Here is a 22,546-nt window from a genome sequence, read left to right on the forward strand (position 1 = left end):
TGATGACATCCCTGGCTGAAGTTCAGCACAACCAAGGGACTTTGTGCAGGAACTGAGGCAATGCCCAAACTGTGAGTGAACTTATTCTGCAGATGTGGTCTGACTGTACTTAACTGTTCTTCCCATATTACCTCAAATCGGGATTAAAAATTTAAACAAAAGGTGCCCTTTTCTTCTTCCCAGATGAAAGAACATTTTAATCCTTACTGCAGAATGCAAAAATTTGACTTTTGTACTGATTTAAACACAATGCAAAAACTGTGTATTTCATATTACTGTTTTTAACAACAAGCAGAATTAACTCAGGTGTGCCTTGTTTCAGATTTTAGAGTCCAACCTAAGAAACACAGAGTTTATTTTTGCAATTCTCTCCACACAAACAGGCAATGTGTCATGGCTGAGCTCCATGGTGCTCTCATGGACACGAGCACACACAGGGTGACTCCACCCTGTAAATCACAATCATTTACCCTGGACACAACCTCTAAACTCACCAAGTCCCAGAGCAGTGCTGGGATGTGCCACAAAGAAAAAACACTGAGAATTTAAAAAATGTCATTTGAAATGAAGACACCCTAAGCTCTTCAGTGCCTCCTGCAAAAGAATTTTTGTCAACATGAGACACCATCAAAAACAAAAAAAAATGAAAAAAAATAAAGAGTAATTTTGGCTATACCTGTATCCTCACAGGCTGCTTGAACCAGAGTGGGTAATATATTTAGTGAAAACTCAGATTGGAGAGTCTAGAAGATTTTGCAGTTAGAGAAAAGCCAGAGTTGGAGGACGAGAGGGTTCTTTACCGAGGCAGGTGCGGCCGTCGGCGTGAAGCTGCAGTGTTGAAAGGGGAGTTCTTTCAACAAAAAAACCCCAAAAAATAAACAAAATAAAGAGTAATTTTGGCAATACCTGAACCCTCATAGGCTGCTTGAACCAGAATGGGTAACGATATTTTGTAAAAATTCAGATTGGAGAGTCAGAAGGCTTTGCCAGATGTTGGGAGGATGAGAGGGTTCCTTACCGAGGCGGGTGCGGCCATTGGCATGGAGCTGCAGTGTTGAAAGGGAGGTTCTTTCAACAAAAAAACAAATAAAGAGTAATTTTGGCAACACCTGAACCCTCACAGGCTGTTTGAACCAGAGAGGGTAATGATATTTAGTGAAAGCTCAGATTGGAGAGTCAGAAGGCTTTGCAGTTAGATGAGAGGGTTCCTTACCGAGGCAGGTGCGGCCGTCGGCGTGGAGCCGGAACCCCGGCTGGCACTGGCACTGGAAGGAGCCCTGGGTGTTGGCACAGCCCTGCTGGCAGCCCCCGTTCAGCACCTCACACTCGTCCACGTCTGCAGAAGGAAGGGAGGGACACGGTGAGGGGATTGCAAGAGAGCCTGGTTCTCCTGCAGGGCTCATCCAGAATGCAGGGAGCGCGGGCTGGGTTGTTGTTTACTTCGTTTTGGCAGCAAAGAAAAGGGGAATTTGAAAAGTGGAATTTTATGGTGTTTTTCCAAGCTCCTGCAGGCACTGCCTCTGTAGTCTCTGCTTCTGAAGTCGTGGTTAATTAGAGTGATTTGTGACATGGCTGTTTCATTGAGGCCAGGAGAAAAATACAGAGGAAGAATTAGGGTTAGATAACACATCCAAGCCAGTAGGAACTGCTGGTCAAACTTTTGGCTTTTATAAAAACTTGCTCTATGAACATTTCCTTTTGCATCAAGCCTTTAATCCTATTGTTCTTGGGGGTACAAGCAGGTAAAACTGACATGAGTGGAAAACAGACACATTCTCCATCACCATTACATTTTCAACCATGGATAGCACAGAGAGCTTAAAGAGAAAACTTTAGAAGAGTGAGGAATTTGTGCTGCATTTTCTGTGCCCCTTGCCATACAAACATAGAATCACAGAATGGTTTGGGCTGGACAGGACCCTAAAGCTCCTCTCCTTCCAACCCTGGCCATGTTCAGGGACATCTCCCACCATCCCAGGTTGCTCCAAGCTTTGTCCAGCCTGGCCTTGGACACTTCCAGGGAAGGGGGAAAACATTGTGCCTTGTTCTTCCTTGTGCTCACCTAAACTTTCCATAGCATCTTCTCATAAAACCTCCCAGAAAAATGATGTGAGCTCCTGCTGATATCTTTTCCAAAGCTAAGCAGGCATCATTCCATATTTCAGGGATTTTAGAGGATTACATTCGGTCAAATGAAGAGGCAAACAAGCATTAAACCAGCTTGAGAACACTGCTGCAAAGTTCCAGCTGAAAATGATGGACAATGATGGACAAAGATCAAGAAGAGTTTAAGTAAACAGGTGAAGGTCTAAGACAGAATCATAAAAAACTGAATTTCCAGAAGTACCACATAAGCAGTTTCTGCACCTCTTCAGCAACCCTGGCCTACTGTAAATAGCATTTGATTGACATGTTGACACCATTACCTTAAAAATCAACATGGGGTCGTTGGAAATAAGGGTCAATTAGTCCATTCCCTGAAAAAAATCCACCTGGCAGATATTTGCTTAGATTTTGTCTCTCCTTTCCTTAGCAGTCCCCAGGGATAGCAGCTCCACCTCCCACCATCTCCCCCAGGGGTGATTCTTGTCCCAAATTATCCAAATGCCAAAGATATTTTCTTCCCCAAGTCAAGCCTCCCTCCTGCAACAGACATCTCTGAAACCCCCCCCGCTTTCAACACTGCAGCCTCCTGCTGATTTAATTGCTCTTCAGATCATGTTCTGAAATTATCTAATGGGAGGCAAGTCCACAACTGCTCCTGTGGGGGAAGTGAAGGAATTTCACCCCCATATTGCTCTTGAGGAACAAGGGGTCTGGCTTTCATATCTTTGCTCTGGTTGTATCTGTTTTGCATTTAACTTTCATGGTTTACATATTTTTTTAATGCTTTTATGTTTATTCCATTTTAGAAAATCTAATCACAATTAACCGAAAGAGGAAGCTTTAAAGAAGACTTGGAAATGCACAACATCCCACTCCTGAGGAAATGCATTTATGAAGTTCAATTTTAATACTTCACATGTGAATTCCCCTCACCTAAAATGAAGTCCTGGTGTTGACTGGTGTTTAAATTCAGACCATTTGCTAACATGCACCACTTTTTGATCCTTCTGCTGTATTTGTTGTTTTATTAGACTGTATACTACATACATGTCCTGCTGCCTGGAGACATCTGGAATATGCTTGTTTGAAACAGAAATTTTGCCTTTTAAAATGTAAACAGTAAACAGAAAATGTTATTCACCTTGTTTAATTCCATGCCGCTAAGAACCAGACTGCTGAAAAATGCCAGGACGAAATCAGACCCAGGAAACCCTTTGTACGGAGTGTCAGAGAAATAAAATAAGCAAAAAGACTCAGAAAAATAGAACAAGGAAGCAGCTGAACCACATAGTACACCACATTCCAGTATTTATACCTCAATAAACTCAAACACTGGGAGCTTCAGTATTTTAATTTTATAGGCTACGATCAGCTGGAGAATTTCTCTCATATACCAAACACAGTTTTAAGTTCGGATATTGGCACTTACAAAGGAGAAAAAACAGTCCAGCTAATAAAAACGAGCTGGGAGTTAGTGATATTTGTTAGCCTCCATTTGGAGATTTAGAGGAATGGCTTGGTTTATGGGGGAGCTCTGCACCCAGCAGCAGCTCTTCCCTGAGCAGCATTTCCCTCGTGCTGGCACATCCCAGAGCAGTGGTATTGCTGAAAGGCAGCACAATTCAATGCAAAATAAAAGCTCCTAAACCGCTTGTGCCCATGAGCAAGACCCAGCCCCAGCCTGAGCCTCCCTGCAGCAAGAGGAGGCGAGAGCAGGAGCTGAAAATGCAGCTCCACGACGCCACATCAACAGCAAAGCTGATGACAGATGATCCCTTCCAGCCCCAGACTTCCTCTGCAAGATCAATATTTTAAGGATTATATGCTGAAAGATTCCTTCACATCCAGCAGATAAAATCAAGAGAAATGCAAGGCGCAGTCGCCTTTCCACGTCTCCTCCATCTCAAGGCCAGGAAACAGCTTCGCCCCCAGTTACAGCAGAAAAATTCCCTAATTATTTTGTCTGTAGAGCAGTCTGCAAAGCAGACACTGATCTAAATGCCTGAACTGCATTTGGAAGTTTTAAATGTCTAAACTATTTGGACTTTCACATTTTAATTGCTGTACTAGTAAAGGACACATGTAGCAGCAAAAGAACAGCTTCTGCTTTTGTAGGTACACAAGTGGACATATTTTTTCTACTTGGCTACAGAAAGATGAAATTATTCTAGAATAGAAGATGTATAAAAATATTTAAAAGCATTCTTGAAATATGAAGCCCTTCCATTTCAATTCTAGACCATCACAGGATTAGGGAAGATTGTATCTGCATCTGTGATTAAATTTGGATTAGTTTCCAGCGCAAATCAAACTGAAACACCTTCCTGCTCGAATTTCTATAGTTACAACCCAGGATGCTTATCTGAATAACCTGAATTTCAAGCCACTTATGGCTTGCTTATCACAAGCCAGGCTGTGATGAAAGCAGCTGCATCCCCACAAGACAGAGGGAGAGCAATTCCTGGAGACAAGAAGGAAAGTGAGAGCTGTGTGCTGTCCCCAGGCTGTTTTGCCAAGGAGATTACACTGCTGGGTGAACACAGCAGAGGTGGTGTGTGGATATTCCCCTTCTCACCTTCAGAACATTGCAGAGATGCTTTACAGCGCGGTTCCCCACTGAAGGTACCTTCCTGTGTCCTTGTTTGTTCACCTTTCACCAGGAATTACCTTATACTCAGTCAAACAAACCAAAGCCTGTGTGTTCCCAAGATATTTTAAAATATTTTTAAATATTTTAACCACATCTTTTTTAGCACCTCATGCGCCTGAGGGCTGTGCACTTGGACTGACCCTTCCTGCATGCCAACACCTCAAGTTCCAAACACAACAGAAGAGGATGTGATGTACGAATGCCCAACTCACTGCCAGCTCCTTTCCCTTTCCAAGGGCAGATCCCACAGGTGGAGTTCCAGGTTGTGAAATCCTCCACACTCCTGACTGAGGGCCCTGCTAATCATCAAGGAAGTTGGTCCCTAATTGACTTGATTAACCAAATTAAAAGTCCATTTGCCCTGCCCAAAACCTGTTTCAGTGCAGAGCTGTGTGACTGCTTGTTTGGAATTCAGGATTGTCACATTAGCAGCATTTTTCATATCATTATTAAAGTGCTCAGAAACAGCTATGATCAATCAGCTCCTCAAAAATACAGAGAGCAGTAATAAACATAGATAATTAGTGAACCTGCAATCATGGTTTTTATAAAGGAAGAAAGAAAGCAAGATCCTGCCAGAAATCAATTCTCTACTAACAGAAAGCTTTGCTTTTTAAGACCACTAAGAAATGCAAACAAGATACAGAACTGAACTCCAAAAAGAAAGAAAAACAGGATAACAAGCCTCCATTTTGAGAATCCTGGATGGAGGAGAGATGATGTGCCAAAGGTATGCCAGGGATGGTGTTCTCACTGAGGAGGACACTGCCAAAAGCTTTGTGTGACACAGGGTGACAGCAAGGTTAGCCTCTCATGGAGCTTCCCCCAGCCAGGGGCATTTCTGGAGGGTGACAAATGAACAGGCTTTCCCTCCTTTGACTATTGAAATTTGCAGATTGAGAACTGTTTAGAGTCAGGGTTTTCTGAGAGATAAGCAGACAAAAACCTTCCTTTTCCTAGCACCCAGGCACTGATGGAGAAAGAAACCAGAACTGGGCAGGACCAACCTCACCATTTAGAGCAGATATTGGGAACAATTTCGTCTTGGAAGGGGTCATAAAGCATTGGAACAGGCTGCTGGGGCAGTGATGGAAATGCCACCATCCCTGGACATGGCTTAATGGTGAACACACTGGTGGTGCTGGGCTGACTGCTGGACTTGATCTTGAAGGTCTTTTCCAACCTCAGGGGTTAAATGATTTCAAGATTGGTTATTTATTAAGTAGTTTTCAGCAAAATCTCTTCACTTTGTCAAGCAGAGAGCAACACAGAGAGGCAGAGACCAAAGAGCTGTGAGCATCACCTACCCCACAAACACCAGAATATGATGTTTTTCCATATGGATGGAAAGATTTCTGTCCAGCTGGGGGCTGATGTGAGAACCCATTCCTTGCTGGTACCTGCACACAGGGACCCAAACACAGCATCTGTGGATCTGGCCTAAATGACTTTCACTACACCCTTTTTATTAAATTCCTAAGAAATACGACATAAAACAGGAATGAATGACACACAAGCATTTCCTCTTTCCAGCCACCACAATCCCCCAGCCTGCTGCAGAAAGGATGAGACCAGCAGAAGCAGGGAAACACAAACCCCTACTTGGATTTACTCAGAGAATGGTTTATGCTGATGGTTTTAAAGTCAGATTATAATTAAAAATAATTACAATGATTATTTATTTTAAAAATCCAGACCAGAAAGAAGAAGCATGGTCTAGTTTTTGCAGCATTATCTTAAAATTCACTAAAATCAGGGTTTGACCCCTCTTTACCCAGGGAGCTCTGTGGGTCACTGATACCCACAAAATATTCACTAAAATCACTAAAATCAGGGTTTTAAAATTCACTTAAAATGAACACAAATTCACTAAAATCAGGGTTTGACCCCTCTTTACCCAGGGAGCTCCATGGGTCACTGATACCCACAAAATAGTCAATAAAATCACTAAAATCGGGGTTTTAAAATCACTTAAAATTCACTAAAATCAGGGTTTGACCCCTCTGTACCCAGGGAGCTCTGTGGGTCACTGGTCCCCACAAAATATGGTGAGGATCAGTCAGGAATGATGGTGACAGAGAAAGAGGGAAGATTGGATCTTAAGTAAAATACCACAAGAAACCTTAAGAGTCTCTATTTAAAATTATCACAAGTGGATAAACTGTTCAACTCCAACACAGATTTGGAAATAAATTCCAACAATCTGGCTCACCCCTCCCTTGCCCCAACCAGCTCCCCCAGACTCTTCAGCTGCAGATCATTTCGTACATCTGATAAGAAAACTCTGATTGTTTGCTATTTAACGTGATATTTTAAATCAACAAAGATGCATGACAGTGCTTTGTCTTCTGTTATTTGTAACTACACTGTTACTACTCTCTTTTCTATATTCCAAAGGGTGTTTAAACCTCACAAAAGTTACGGAGTGAAAATATCATATGGTCTTTCCCCACTAATTACATGGAGGATTTTACACATTATTTAGTGTGTTTTTCAGTTAAATAATTTATGTACTCATGGGAAGGAAGGGAAACAGGCTTGGTTCCCAGACATTCTTAAGCTGATCACAAAAGTCAGAAATTATTCTATAAAGTAAAACTTAAAATAAATAAGCCTCTGTTATTGTTGTAAATATATATACATATATAAATTTATATATAAAAATTTATATAAATATATATAAATTTACCTATATATATATATATATATAGGTAAATTTATAACAGATTCAACTCACAGCTTCCTTTAAATCACAGAACTGCTCAAATCTCCAGCTCAGAAATGTCCAAAATTTGAAAAATCAGTGTGAATTCCCTCACAAAGCATGACATAATTTGCTCTTGCAGCAGAAGTTTTGAAGAGGATCTCTCCCCTTTTACTAACACAAAAATGATTTTCAGGGTTTGAAACTCCTGTTGCTAGCAAAATATTTGGCCACCTTTTCCACAATCAAAGAAGTTTTACATTGGTATTGACTCTAGGAAGGAAAATACAAGTTTGAAGTCTGGTCCAAAACAAAGCCTGAAATTAAAACAAAAAAGAAAAAACAAAACCAGCTCATATTAATAAAAAATGTATTTCTTTTTCTTTGAACCAAACCAAGCAGCAAAGATTGAGAAAAGCAGTTTTGGGTGGCTGGGAAGTTTTAAACTGCAAAACTCCTGGTCTGGGGCTTGCTTTCTTTTTTTTTTTTTTTTATGCTTCACAAAACACCACAAACACTCCACAAGCTCCTTTGAGTGGTTTCCTAGAACCTGGCGTTAAAACACCTCCACGAAACAGCTTTCAGCATGGATGAATGTGCTCCTGCAGAGCCAGCTGGGTCATTTGGAACTGACAGTGCTTTTATTTTTGCTCCTCAGCCATCTGCTCTGCCCTTTGCTGGCCCCTGCCATGGATTAGATGGGCACCCCTTGTCTGAGCCAGCCGGGTCAGCCCCGACTGCTGCAGGTTCCTCACGGCCAGGTGTCCCAGGCAAGGCTGCTCCAACAGGATTGACTCATGGCACGGCTCCAGCAAGCCAAAAGGAGCTGGTTAAAAGGCAAGGTTAACGATTCCTCACCCAATTTAGCCCCTGCAAACTGGTTTCGCAACGGAGGAGCACCCTCGTTGGAGCAGACAGTTTTCTACCACATTTCTTCACCCAGGATAAAGGACAAAGCAGCTTCTACCAGCACACATTTTGCAGGCAAAGAAAGGTCATCTGAGTATTTACCTGCTCCTGAAAATGGGGAAGGTCAATAATGGCATTAGACCACCACAGTTTCTTTGTCTGTCAGTCTGTCCTCCAGCTCTCCCTGGAGATTTGGTCCATCATGGAGAGGCATCTTCTACCCTGTAGCTGGTACCCTGTCCTACACCTCATGTGCTTTCCCAGGTGCTTTTAAGGACTTCCAGCTGTGCCTGGGCCAGGTTTCACTTCTCTCCTTCTGGTTTCTCTCTCTCTCTACACAGGAAACACCAAAGGGTGGAAACCATAATGCTGTGAAACGTTGAACAGCAGAGTCATCAATGGGACCTTGTGCTAGGTAATAAATATTTATGTCCAGATCTGAAAGGAGAGGCATCTCCTGATGCCTGTTTTCAAGCGAAAAGGACAGAGGCATCTCGAAGGTATTTTTGACAGATCCATGGAGCAGGAGTGGCAGGAGCTGCCCCACAACCTGATTTTGGGGAGAAGACTTCTGTGAGTACTGCCCCATCCACCCCATCGAGTCTGAGACCTGCATTTCATTTCCTGGTCTGTCACTGGCCTTACTGGGGAGTAAAGAGATAATTAAATTGTCATGAGACATCATACAACCCTGTTAGTGGAGGCCACAGGTGACTGGAAAGAACAACATTCACCTGGCACAGATCCTGGTAATTAGAACTCGGTATGGCAAAGCCTCCATTCCATTCCATTCCATTCCATTCCATTCCATTCCATTCCATTCCATTCCATTCCATTCCATTCCATTCCATTCCCTCCTCCCCTCCCTTCAATATTCCTCTCAAGCTAAGACTGGCACCAGACAACCACTTGAAGTGGTGACTTGTTGCCCCAATGCCTGGACCCTGCCACCACAGTTCATTTCCCAGCTGTCCCCCAGGACAGAGATCTCCTGCACAGAGTGATGAGAAAAGAGAAAATTGGCCAATATTTGTGCTGCCCATTTCTGCTTACTCCCCATGCCTGACATGCCACTCTCTCACGAGATATTTAACAGTGGTTTAGCTCAATAAACATCCAAGAGCCCCTCATCCACAGCTCTAAATGCAAACCATATGCTGCAGATGAAAACCCTGAAGATTATAATTAGAACTGTCCATTCAATTTAAACAAAGTCAAGAATGAAAACTATTTCGAATTCAATAAACAGGCCATTTCAAAGTGTAGACACTGTGGAGGACAAGCTTAACAACTTAATTGACAGGTAAAGCTTCATTTCTAATCCTCATTTTGATATCATCTGTAGCCTCAGGAGTCAAAACACATCACTGCTCAGTGCTCAAAATATGCAGAGAAAATGAAAATGTCAGCTGAATGAAAAAAAAAAGGAGAAGCATCTGTTTGATAGCTGTGTAAGCCTGTGATATGTAAACTGCTTTGGAGTCAAGCAGCCCTAATTAGAGTTTCAAGGAATTCTTCATTAAATATACAGACAGAGACATATATATATATATATATATATACACACACACACACACTTTAAGCAATTATTGAAACCAGACAATTTGCAGGAAAACCAGGCTATAGAATTAAAGCAAGGAACATGACAATTTCACGGCCAGACCTCAGACAACACTGTGATGTTTTCACACAGCCGTGCAGAAATACATTTTTCCATCTTTTCAATAAGTTCTGTATGTTTTTCTCCACTCAAAGTATTTAAAGCAAAAAAAGAATGATCTTTTTTGGGATCTTGGTGTAGCACACAGCATCTCAGCAAAGCAAAGCCAAAAAGGAAGAGTGATGGGGTTACCAGCCCCCTCAGTGGGGTTACACTAATAGATATTTTGGCAACTGCACCCCCTTGACGACTCCAACTCCCGTCAAAATGAAACCCACACAGATGGACACAAACCCTCAGTGAAGAGCTGTGCCAGGATAAGTGAATGACCACATGAAATAACAAGGGAGTACAAGCTGAAGAATGACAAACCAGAGAAAAGGATAACTTAGGCTCCTAAAAAAAAAAACAAACAAAAACCCAGCTTCATTAATGTTACTGCTTCCAGTAGAAAAGAGGTTAATGTACTGGCTGCAAAAAGTTAGAAGGAAACATTTTAAAGCCAAATATCAAAATTTCAGGTGATTTCTGCTTAGCAGAAAGACTTTGAGATCACCAGTATCAGCAGCTACTGCAAGATTTTCTGATGTGGGGTGGAACAGCAGAGAGAATACTTGTTACGGGTCTGTCAATTTTTGAATACAGCTCCTCAGCACAACCCAGCTGGGCCCTGCTGTGAGGTGGGAGGGTGGCAAAGGAGGAGAGGATCTCTACAAGGAGCTGCACTTAATAAGTGACAGCATGATACAGCCCAAGCTCCTTGTGTGGACTCAGCTCTGAGCTGTGTTAAGGAGGTTTATGTGTTGGGCCATCAGCATCTCCTCTCGGCAGGACGTGGCAGCTTGCAAGAGTAGTCCTGGAATAAAAAGAGAAATGCCTGATGTGATGAGAACACCTGGATTTTGCTAGCAGCAATATTAACGCGCACTTGCTGAGCTCCGTGCCTCTGCCACGGCAGAACGCAGAGAAATGTGTTTTCCACACACAGCAGGTAAAACATGCACAAGAAAATTATAATCATGCAAACACCTTCATAATCCTGTGTTTCCAGCTTACAGCACATGTGCTGGCTGGAATACAGATGTGGTTTGTGACAGGGGGGGCACAGGCACCATTCAGCCTCCAAGCTCCCCCTCTGCCCCTCTGAAGCTGAGACCAGAGCACGAGCTCCTGTCCCTGTGTCACAGCTGGCTCTGGCACTGCTCTACAGCCATCAGCTCATGGGCTGCCTCTCCAGGTGCCACCACAAGCACTGATCCCCACAGGAGCCATCCCAGCTCCAGGACAATCTGAGATAAACTGCCAGGGAGCAAAGGACAGCATTTTACACAGGTTTTCCTGCTCTGCTTCCTTTATGACATAAATCACCTGTGACTCTGCAGAGGTTCTAGAAGAAGAGTGAAGTGACATGAACACATCCAAACCTACCCATGCCAACTCCCAGAGCTGGATCATAACCATCAATCACAGAATGGTTGAAGATCAACCAGTTCTAATTCCCCTGCCATGGGCAGGGACACCTTCCACGAGCCCAGGTTGCTCCAAGCCCTGTCCAGCCTGGCACCTTGAACTCTTTCAGACATTCCACGAATTCTCTGGGAAACCTGTGCCAGCGCCTCACAATCCTCACAGGGAAGAATTTCTTCTCAGTATCTGATCTAAATCTGCCTTCTGTCAGTTTGAAACCATTTCTCTCTCTCTTATCACTCCATGCTTTTTCTCAAAGTCCCTCTCCAGCTCTCTTGGAGCCCCTTCAGGCATTGGAAGGGGCTCTGAGTTCTCCCCAGACACTTCTCATCTCCAGGCTGAGCCACCCCAACTCTCTCACCCTGTCTTTGTATCAATAATGCCACCAGGCAGGGAAGAATTTATTTTACTTCCTTTTTTCTTCCTCTTCCTGAGATTAAAATTCACATCAAATTAACCACTTGATTGCTCCATTTTTATTACTAGTTGTTTTTGAACTCCTTGGCTGACACTGAACCCCTCTTGGGACAGGAGCTGTTCACAGGGTTCTCAGGTGGGCCTTTGGCAGAGCTGGCGTGCAACAACAGCAAGTTCATTTCAAGTTGTTCTTCTAATATATCCCAGCTAAAGCCCTCAGGTGCTCCTGTAATTGAAGTTGGAGTAATCCAATATGATGTTGATCAAACTACTGATCTTTTAATAACGCAGTGTAGCTCTCCCAGCAGTTGCTATCTCGCTGACAGTCATGTCTGGATCGCTTCCTTTGGGCCAGGGCTTTGAACAGAGTTTCTGTTTGCTTTAGATTTTATCACAAATTGTTTTAAAGCTTTTTAGGGTTGTATCAGATGGCTCATAAAATCCACAGGCATTTCAATAATAAAAAAGAAAGAAAAAAAAAAGGAGTTCTATGAGGTGTCCAGGTGAAGAACAGTATTAAATGCTCCCAAAGAGGAGCACAAACACCACTCAGGAGCTGTGCTCTTTCCCATCCCTGTACCTGCTGTCAGTTCTTGTTTACACAGCCTGTAGGCAAAGCTACAGAAAAATCTGTAGCCACTTTGCACAATACCCTCCTCTGAAAGGCAAATGTGCACATTTTTCCGCTCACAGTTTCCATTTAAAGTACAAATTTAAGGTTTTTCTAAGCCTTGCCTCTCCACACAAGAATAATTCAGCTGCAATTTGCATTTTCGATGTGCTCGAAATGAACACCAAGATGACTCATGTGCTGTTTATAAGATGCCTGTATTTGCTGGTAAATACCTTGCTACAAACAAGCTATAATTTAAGTATTCAGAAGTCTTGCTTCTGCATAAAATTACTACTAAGTGTAATTTTGGAGACCATGACCAGAGCTTCAATTTCAGGCTTGCAAAGCTCTTCCTACACAATGCTTCTTAAAAGTATGAGTGGATTTTCTTCTCTGATAACAGCAATCATTGTATCTCTGTAATTGCAGAAAAGATTACCTGGCTTTTAATTCACATTAGTCAGCTCCAACAATACCCTGCTTCTTTCCTTTCCTTCAAAATAAACTAATTATTGTCAATCAGCCCACTGGAATGTTAACATTCTCTATAACCTGCCTTTCAGATGTAGTCATACATGCAAAAAACTAGATAATATAAACTAATCAGAGCCCTAGAAATATCTCAAAACATATTTGTACTCCAGTCTATCATTTTTTGTCACATTATTTCCAAATATTATCTTTCATGTGGACTATAACAGCCTTTTCTATGAGGCTTTCCATCTAGCTATTCACAGCTCCCCCGTTAATTAAAAGCATTGAGTACCTGAGTAATATGGCAAACACTGCAATACTTCTGAACTTTAGATGTTTTCCACTATCAAAAGCTGATCAATACTGCTTTATACATCAAGTGGTTTGGACAAAGAAAACTCTCCAGGGCATTTTTTTTTTGCCCATGCCCAACTTTGTTGTGCAAAACTCGGGGAGGAACCATGGAGGGGGTGACAGCCGCTGCCCCTGCACATCCCACAACCTGAAGGACATTCCTTCCCAAGGATAATGGCCAGTTGAGGTTCCTGCTCCATATTTTCTCCCAGCTGGTGGAGCTGGAGGAAGACAAGGTAGCTGGAAGGCTGGGGAAGCAATCCCTGTGCCGGGTCTATAATCAGCTGTGACGCACGGGGAGCCGCGTGCGCCATATGGGAAACGCCGTGGAGATGGGGCTCTGCCTGTGCTGCTACTGTGACACCCAGAAACAAGCCTTCCCCTTCAGATCAGCGATCAATAATTCATCTGATAACTGGAATGCAAAGGGAAAAGGTGCCAGTTTTCCCTGTGGTATGAGCCATGCTTTTTTAAGAGACGCTGCTGCCTTGGAACGCGGCACAAGCTGAGCTGCAGGGAACGTGTGACACGGTGACAAGCTGCACTACACCTAACCCTGTGTTAGGTAGTGTTCTAACAGTGTACTAACCCTGTAGTCTGACATAACCTGAAAATTAAACTGCCAGTTCCACGGCTTGTTTGTGCAGAAGGCTGTTATTAAAACGTGGCAGCTGAATTAAGCGTTCAAAGGCAAAAATCTAGGCACCAAAAAACAAGCACCGTGGAGAAAAAGAGATTTACCAAGATTATCTGGAAATAATCATGGAATCCTTGAAATATAAGTGGTCCCAAAAGCCAAGGGCTTTTGGGTAGGACTCCTTCAACCATTGCATTGGAGCCTTGGATTAGCACAACAACACCCTTGACCCAGCTGGTGCGCATAGAACTTCTGCTCAAAAAGTGACTGCAAACTGACTCAGCCTGTTCTCAGCTCCCGTGGATGAAAACACACATCCAGGATAAACGAGCCCAGCCTGCAGTGGCAGCGCTCACTTTGGAGGGAGCTGTCATAACTGTGAGCCTGTGCACCCCGAGGGATGGCAGATGTGAGAATCTGGGGGGTTCAGCTCGCAGCCGCCTTTGTTCGGTGCGTGAGGGACGAGCAGGGAGCCTTCAGCAGCAGCCAAGCAGGAACTGGGGAGAAACTAAAGCAGGGCAATTATAAAAATTCAAAAATAAAAATTAAAAAAATTATAAAAAATTAAAAAATTAAAAATTAAAAAAAAATTCGAAAATAAAAAATTCAAAAGTACAAAATCAACAATAAATCAATTATCAGAGCATCAGATGCTCTCCTCAGCCTAGACCAATGCAGAAATGCTCTGAACCAGGTGGCAAGTGTCTGTTCTGGCCCAAGCAGTGTGTCTGAAGAGAAACAGACACAAAATGCTGGGATTTGCTGAGTTTGTGTTTTTATAAGATTGAGAAGGTTTGTGTAGCTGTGATTTTTGCTGGAGAGGGCTCACAGAAAGCCACGGGACTGCCCAGCCCAAGCCACTGCCAGCCTGGAATGAGCCCCCAAAATTCAGCTCGAGCTCCTGCCTGCTCAGGCTTGCCAGGAATCAGCACTCAGGTAATCCATTTAAAAAGTCCAATAAGCTGAAGTCAGTGTTACCCTTACTACAACTATGTTGTCATTTTTACTACTTATTTGGAGAGCTTTTTTTGCTGTAGAACTACCAGGAATAGACAAATGCAGACAGATGACACAATTTGCCTGGGAGAGTGTAGCAGCTCCACGCAGCTATTGATCCCAGCTGGATCCAACACAGCATGGGAGAGCACAAGGGAGGTCAGGGGAACAACCCCCAGCCATCACTCCTGCTCAGAGAAACGCCTGAAATTGAGAATTCCAAAAGAATGACTCGGGAGTGGAAACAAAATTAGATTCCCCATCAAGTTTGCAAATGTAGAACATCTCCAGCAGTTTCTGCCCGGAGCTCCTCCGCAGCCATGCACAAAAATCACACCGTCCTCCTGCCTAAATCCAGCAGTGTCCAGAAATACACTGAATATGCTCTGAAATACACTGAAAATACTCTTGAGTGCACAATGCCAAACAGTGTTTATAATGCACAATTAAGCCCTAATCTCACTTAATTCAGTTCCCTCTGTAAGACAAGCAGGGGAACCCTATTTTTTTTTAAATTTCCAACTGGGATCTGAAATCAAAAGCAGTTATTAACCTTTCTACTCATGACTAAAAATAATGATTTGAAAGGTAGGAGCAATCATAATACTTACATGTAAAAACAGATATTGCTTCTTGTTGAATTCACTTCAAATATAAGACATTTACCAGCATTCTGGATGTACAAACTAATGGAGAAGAAAATATTTACTCTTCACCTCCCCTTGGCAGATTACTGTGAGCTTTTTATACTTTGAAACATAAATACCTGAAATTATCTGACTTAGCTCTAAAAACCCAAGCTGGAGTCCCAGGATACCTGAAAGCCACTAAAAACATGTTTGGAAAAATCAGCAATTAGGTTTTACCTTCTCTCCTCTCACAAGCCTTTCTCTTTTGCCTATTTTTTTTCTCTTCTTTTCAAAATTGCTGCAAAATTCCAATACTGAAATAACTGAAATGCCTCAGTTATCAAGATGGTTCACCCAGGTGAGGCGATGAGGTGGAGCTGTCCATTCCCCTCCCTCTAAGAGGCAGATATTAGGTGGACAGAGTAATTAATTTACAGATAATTAGATAATTGTGAAACAATTCCTGCAACTGGATTTATTTCCTTGTCTCAAGACAAGGTCTTGAAATAGAGGAAGATGAAGAGGGTTGGGTGCCTTCACTTGAGTGCTGTAAGATTTGAGTTCAGCTGGTCTGGCACTTGCTGCATCTGGAATAAGAATGGTGCTTTTTGATATTTGTAAAATATATTCTCCTTGTTCTCCTTCTGCTGAAGTGTTCCTGGCAATAAAGTACCTCAGAGTCATGGCCTGCCAACAATGTGTGTTGAATCAAATGCAACTGCTGGAGTTAAGATCATGCAAAAGCATCCTGAATCCTTCTAGTAGACAAATTTCTGTTAGTCTTCCATTCTAATAAAAATTAGATAAATATAACTAAAAATGCCTTGGCAATTCCCTCCAAGTGCATGGTATTATGTCCCTCAGTTTTTTATCACAGGACATGGCAGACACCTGTACATTGATTTGTTGGGCAGGGAAAGCAGCCCAAATGCAGAATTAGCATTTGTTCTCTTCCACAAAACCAGAATTTTGACAAGAGTAAGTTGTGTTTCAGACCTTATTGACTTAATAAATGCTGTCACCTTATTAATAAACACTTTCTTGCTCTCAGACATGTCCCTCAGTATTGCTTTTAGCCCACCATTAACTCTTCCAAGGCAACGAACAGTGTTTGGAGAGTTCCCCCCTGCCCTGGGAGCAGGCTCCAGCGGTGACCCCGGTGACTCCTCCATTTTGGGGTAACCAGTGGTGGCCCTGGCACAGTCACACTCTGGCTCTGGAGGCAGCTGCTCCCAAATTCCCCCTGGCAAAGGTCAGGGAAGCAGCCAGAGCTCCGAGGATTGACCGAAACCCCCAGGGATGGGGTTACAGCCATTGCAATATCACTCCAATCAACCAAATAGGAGCTCCTTTCCATCAACGGTTAATCACAGGACTTCACTTGTCTCTAAGTTCCTGCAGTTGCCTTGACAGATGAGAGCACAATAATATAAATAAGAAATGACAGTTTACCAAAGAAGGTTAACATAAGGTCATGGCCTTTTTCTACTTGACTTCTGCAGCTTATTCATGTGTGAAAACACGCTTTTGTAGCTGTAGCCTCAGCATCCCTTACAGATCTGGACTTCTGCCAACAACTGAGCTTTAAAATTACCATTTAAAATACCATTTAAAATGGTATTTATGTTCAGAAAATACCATTTCTGCATTTTGCGATGCTCGAGTAGAACTGCTTCGCTTCAGAATAAAACATGAAATGAGGATATCTCTGCATTTCACAGCCCATCTCCCTGACACAGCGCTGCCTCTGCTCCACAAACAAGGCACAAACCCATTCCCTCTGCCTTCCTCAGACCAGGGCACTCCTTTCTGAGCAAACCCACCTGCCCAGGCTGCCCCAGGAACAGCACACGGATGCACAGGGCACAGCATCAGCCTGACAGTCCTACACTGGTAAATGTCAAATATTAATTTGTCACATTATTTGTGCAGTGATTTAAAGCCAAATCCTGTCTCATCATTCATCTCCATCAGGCGCACGAGGAGCGGGAGGGAAGCAGGAGCTTTCTGTCACAATCTGAAATGCCTGCGCCAGGAGCTGCCAGGAAATATTTCTCTGTCAGAGAAGCAAACTGAAGTTCTGAGCATGAAGGCTGGAGAGTGAAAGCTGCAGAATAACATGGAGATAATTAGCTTTGAAAGGCTAATCAGGTCACTGCTCTGGCTGGCATTTCTATGGAGATGCACAGGCCTCCAGCTCGCCACATCTTACTCTCTATACGAGTATCCCTCACCAAAGTGAAGTAAGACCTTACAAACTACATAACTCTGAATGACATATCCTGCCAAAAGAACACCCAGATAGCCAGGAAAGATCCCTACAAATAGCCAGGAAATATCCCTACAGCCTTTGGAATGAGGATAGACCCCACAGCACAGGTCTGTGCTGCCCAATCCCCTTCCCCGTGTGGGTCCAACCACACACAGAATCACTCAAGAATGAGAAGGTTTAATCAAAGATGATGCAATAACTATTTTAAGATTATCCCACATATTTTATGTGGTTGTGTTGTGCATATTCATGAAGTCTTGTGTCTTGCACACACCTTTGACACCCTAGAAGGTGGAGATGTTGAGCTTTGTCAGCTCATTCAAGCTGTGAAATGAGACCTTTGGGTCTCCAAAAAATATTTTTCACAAACCCCCAGCAATGCTTGATCAAAACAGCAGTGCACTTCACTAAGTTGTTGGTTAGTGAATTTTTATCCACTTTCCCTTCCTTAGCATTAAACAGCTACAAATGGCTAAAAAATATTTTAAAAAACCCAACAGTTCTCTCCCAACATCTTTCCCTTTTGTCAGAAGGATGCTCTATTTTGTTTCTGAAAAACACGATCAATCTTTCCAGTAATAATGACTTGCTGAATAAGATCTGTGCTACTTCCATGCTGCTTTCCTAACAATGCACCTTATTTGTACCTTGGCTTATAAAAAACCCCGTACACTGATCGATCATTGCAGGCACCCGTGAAATAAAACCAACCACGAGACAAATAATGGCAGCAGAACAATGGTGCCCATCTATTTAATGCCTGAGTTTAGACTAAGGGGTAACATAAAGCACAATGATGCCATAAAGGCAGAAAGAATGGAACAACCCAGAACAACAATAAACTTGATTCCTCCAAAACCACTGGTTAACCTGAATGAGGAGCTGTTTTACTCCTACCTGCAAAAATGACTCCTTTGAGCAGTGCAGAGGCATTAATAAAACCCCAGTGCACGCCCTAGAAGTCCTTCCAGCAGCACTCAGTTTTGTTTGAGAGCTCACTTTTCCCTCATGCAGTAACCAACCACTGAGTTACTCATCTTGTACCACCTGATGGCCAGAAGTTGGCTGATGCTGGCCTCCTTGCAGGTCAGTACAGCCAAATTCTGTCATTGTCACCTCTGCAAAAGTTCAGGTGTATTTAGTGACACCACCACACCCACTCTGCTTTATGACTTGAGCACTTCCAGTTCACTGTTTTACGTTTTTGCCTGAGGACTTAAAAGAAATGGCCTCAAAACACTTAATAACATATTCCCCTGCAAATCCTGATCAGATTAAATACAGTACAAAAATCAAACACCTTAAGCTCTGTTTGAGTTTTTAAAGAGTGTCCAAATGCTTGAATTTAAAGTGTATTGTCAGAACTGAATTGTGCAGAAGGGACACTAATTTGACTGAATTATTAAAATAAGACTAGTCTAAAGGAAAAATGACTCATGCATGCTAAGGATTACGATGAGTAGGACTCCTGCTTTCAAAAACCTTGGGGTTTGGACAATTTTTATGCACTGAAAGCAGTAAGTAGGCATCAAAACACAGACCTGTGCACTGGCCCATGGGCATATAGCCAGTCAGCCCCCCTAAGAGGCAAGAGAGGTGAAGTAGCAGGGATCTGTGAATCATAAATGATATTCCTGGGCTGAGCTCTCCAAAGGCCGAAATGAAAACATGGAGGACCATAATGAAATACTTCAATCAAAATAAATAACCATCTACAGCTTATTTTCACTGTCAAGGTGGTTTTTAACTGACAGATTCACATAGAAAATAATTCTATTGTCTTTTAGTGAAAAAAGGAGTGCAGTCAAACAAATTATAAAGGTGGGATAAATATGACCACAGACAAGAAACACATTGCTTTAGCCAAACCTTAAAATGGAGTTGGACAATGGCAAAATGAAATCTTGGAAGAAATGGATTTGTGAGACCCTGTGCAATGGGAAAAGCCAGAGAACAGAGTTTCTTGTGAGAAGATGATAATACAGCTCATGAAAAGCTGCCCTGAGATTAAAAAACTATCATCTCTGATGCATTTACTGCAGCACTGAAATGCAGGGGAGGTGCAATCCAGGCCCACAGCAGAGCACACCAGGTGATGTGGCAGCACGTCCCTGCTACCTGTGTTAGGGGAGAGCTCAGAAGAGGGAACTGCTCTGGCCTGGAGTACAGCACACCTTGGGTACCTCACACCTGACCTTCTGCAGCACCCAATGACGCACAAAATGTAGTGACTCTAGGTCAGCACATCATCTGGACTTGTTTACAGCCACTCTGTTTGCCAGAGCCACACATTTCATTTTGTGTTCTAATACATTAAGTTTTTGCATAAGAACGAATTTTACCCTATAATGCACTAACTAGACTTAAATTTCCCTTAGGAAAAAGACAAATGGGTTTACATAGCATGTGGTTTTAAATCCTTTTTTATTCAGTTAATCTCTAGCTGTGGAATTGTGATTGAAATATGAAAATGTATGTGTATTTTCTGATAAGAGCCATTTTGCTTAAGAGACAGATGAAATATTATCAAGTGCATACACTTTCTTCAAGTTTTTCAGCTGATGACTGAAATCCCATAATCAGAACATGGCACAGCCAATCCAGGTTAAGTGATAACATTTTTTTTCAACAAAATAAAACAAAACCCCAACCCTTTGAAGTGTTCTTACAGTTACATCTTCATAATCCAGACATGAGAAGATCCGCGCTCTCGACAACTCTGAGCACACTCTCTTCAGCTGGCTCCACATAAAAGCCAGCATTTCCTTCCCCTTCCTAAGTCTGCTGACTCCTTAATAGCAGTGAGACACGGTACAAAGCATTACCTGCACAGGATTTTCCATCTTCCCCCAGCTTCTGGCCAGCTGGACACTTGCAGTGGTAGCTGCCGATGGTGTTGCAGCAGCGCTCCTGGCAGCCGCCGTTCCCCGTGGTGCACTCGTTGACATCTGCCAGGAGAAAGCACAAGAAACCAGTGAGGGATGGGCACTGACCACAGTACCTGAAGGTCCGAGGATGGTTGTGTCTGGCTGATGTGAAAAACTGAGAATGTTTCTGAGATGAACAGCTCAGGACCCTGAAGCAACATCAGAAGCAGTGATGTCTGGCTATGCTGCTGAGCCCTTCCACTCAGCCAGGCTGTGCCAGGGGAGGTTTACATGGGGTACCAAAAAAAATTTCTTCACTGAAAGGATTGTCAAGCACTGGAACAGGGTGCTCAGGAATTGCTGGAGTCACCACCCTCAGAGGGATTTAAAAGATAAATATCATAGAATCATTACAGTTGGAAAACACCTCTGAGAACCTCCAGCCCAGCCATTAGGGGATGTGGCACTTGGGGACTTGTCCTCTAGGTAGGCTTGGCAGTGCTGGGTTAATGGTTGGACTCGGTGGTCTTAAAGGTTTTTCCAACCTAAAAGGTTCTTGCTCTCAGGTGAGACAGCAGAAAAGCCAGAAGGAGGAGGATTAAGCAGCAGAAGATATGCATCATCATGACTGTAAAAACCACAGGCAGTTACTTCGTATTATGGCACTCCTCATCCCCAAGGGAGAAATGAGGCTTTAAAAAAAACCCACTTAATTAGTTGGTAAAGAAAAATCATAAAAAAAATAATTTCACATTCATGCAAGAGAGTGAAAGCCTTTCAACTGCAACCCTTCAGTGTTAAAGACTAAGGTTTACCAAGGTTTGTTAGTCCTTTGATGAGCTCAAGTTTCATTTGACTGGTTCATTTCTGATCCTGGCTAAAAGCCACAGGTTAAAATAAATTTTTGAGGTGGTTTCAGACTATCAAAAAGCTAAAAGAAAAGTGTATCACAAAACACCAACTTTTGCTAAAGTGTGGGTGAAGAGGCACAAACCCACTAAAACCACCTCATTTCTCTACAGCTTTAGATTCAATGCAACGACTGACAAAATTATAATTTCTTTGTCCTCAGTGATACTGGAAAACACTAGCAGGCTATAAAGAAATAAAACATAATTCAGCTATCCCAGAGCTACATAACAAACCAAATCCTAACTCGCGTGAAGCCAACGAGACTCTTCTTGATTTCACGGGAACGCAATTCAAACAGAAACTTTTCCCGGAGAAAAACACTCCCCCCCTTCCTCCCCTCCAAAAACAAACGGCACCAAAATAACAGCGTGCGTCTGCTCGCTTCTCCTCAGCAAGAGATGGGGAGAACATATGACAGGAGGCAGATTTTGGACGTGTTCCTCCGAGCTCTGGGAGGAGGAATGCGAGCGCGCGGAGAGCAGCGCGCGGCCCCTTCCGAGCAGTTTGCTCGATGCGCCTCGTGGTGACAAACAGCAACAAGCCACAAAATAACCCAGCTCCACAGCTTCGACTTCTATTTATACCAACAGGGTTGAAAACTAATAAAATCTCCCTGCTCTTTTTATTATTTTTTTTTTTAAACAAAATTAAGGGAAGAACTGGTTTATTCTTTAGCACGCACAATGTTACGTGACCTCCCAGTGCAAAATATTGACTGGGTGAGTGGTCTAGGATCTACAGCCCAATTTATTAACACCAGTGTCTATATTTTGAACCAAATTATTGGAACAAAACCTTTCTAGCTGAGGAGCTCATCATTATCCCCTTGATTTCACCAGGGTATAATCCATTTGGAAGTGCATAGTGCTGTTGCATGCT

At 42.8% G+C, this 22,546-nt stretch overlaps 1 protein-coding gene across 1 annotated transcript in view; it reads right to left on the bottom strand.

Annotated features, from left to right (window-relative positions):
* LOC131562615 (multiple epidermal growth factor-like domains protein 6) overlaps positions 1–22,546 on the bottom strand; it is a 189,767-nt gene that overhangs the window by 65,390 nt on the left and 101,831 nt on the right. The window contains exons 5-6 of the mRNA XM_058812439.1: positions 20,714–20,836; positions 1,214–1,336 (exon numbers count right to left, since the gene is read on the bottom strand). Coding sequence (XP_058668422.1) covers positions 1,214–1,336; positions 20,714–20,836 — 246 coding nt within the window. The remainder of the gene's footprint in view (positions 1–1,213; positions 1,337–20,713; positions 20,837–22,546) is intronic.

The sequence above is a fragment of the Ammospiza caudacuta genome, chromosome 11 (genome assembly GCF_027887145.1).
Source record: "Ammospiza caudacuta isolate bAmmCau1 chromosome 11, bAmmCau1.pri, whole genome shotgun sequence".
Lineage (NCBI taxonomy): Eukaryota > Metazoa > Chordata > Aves > Passeriformes > Passerellidae > Ammospiza > Ammospiza caudacuta.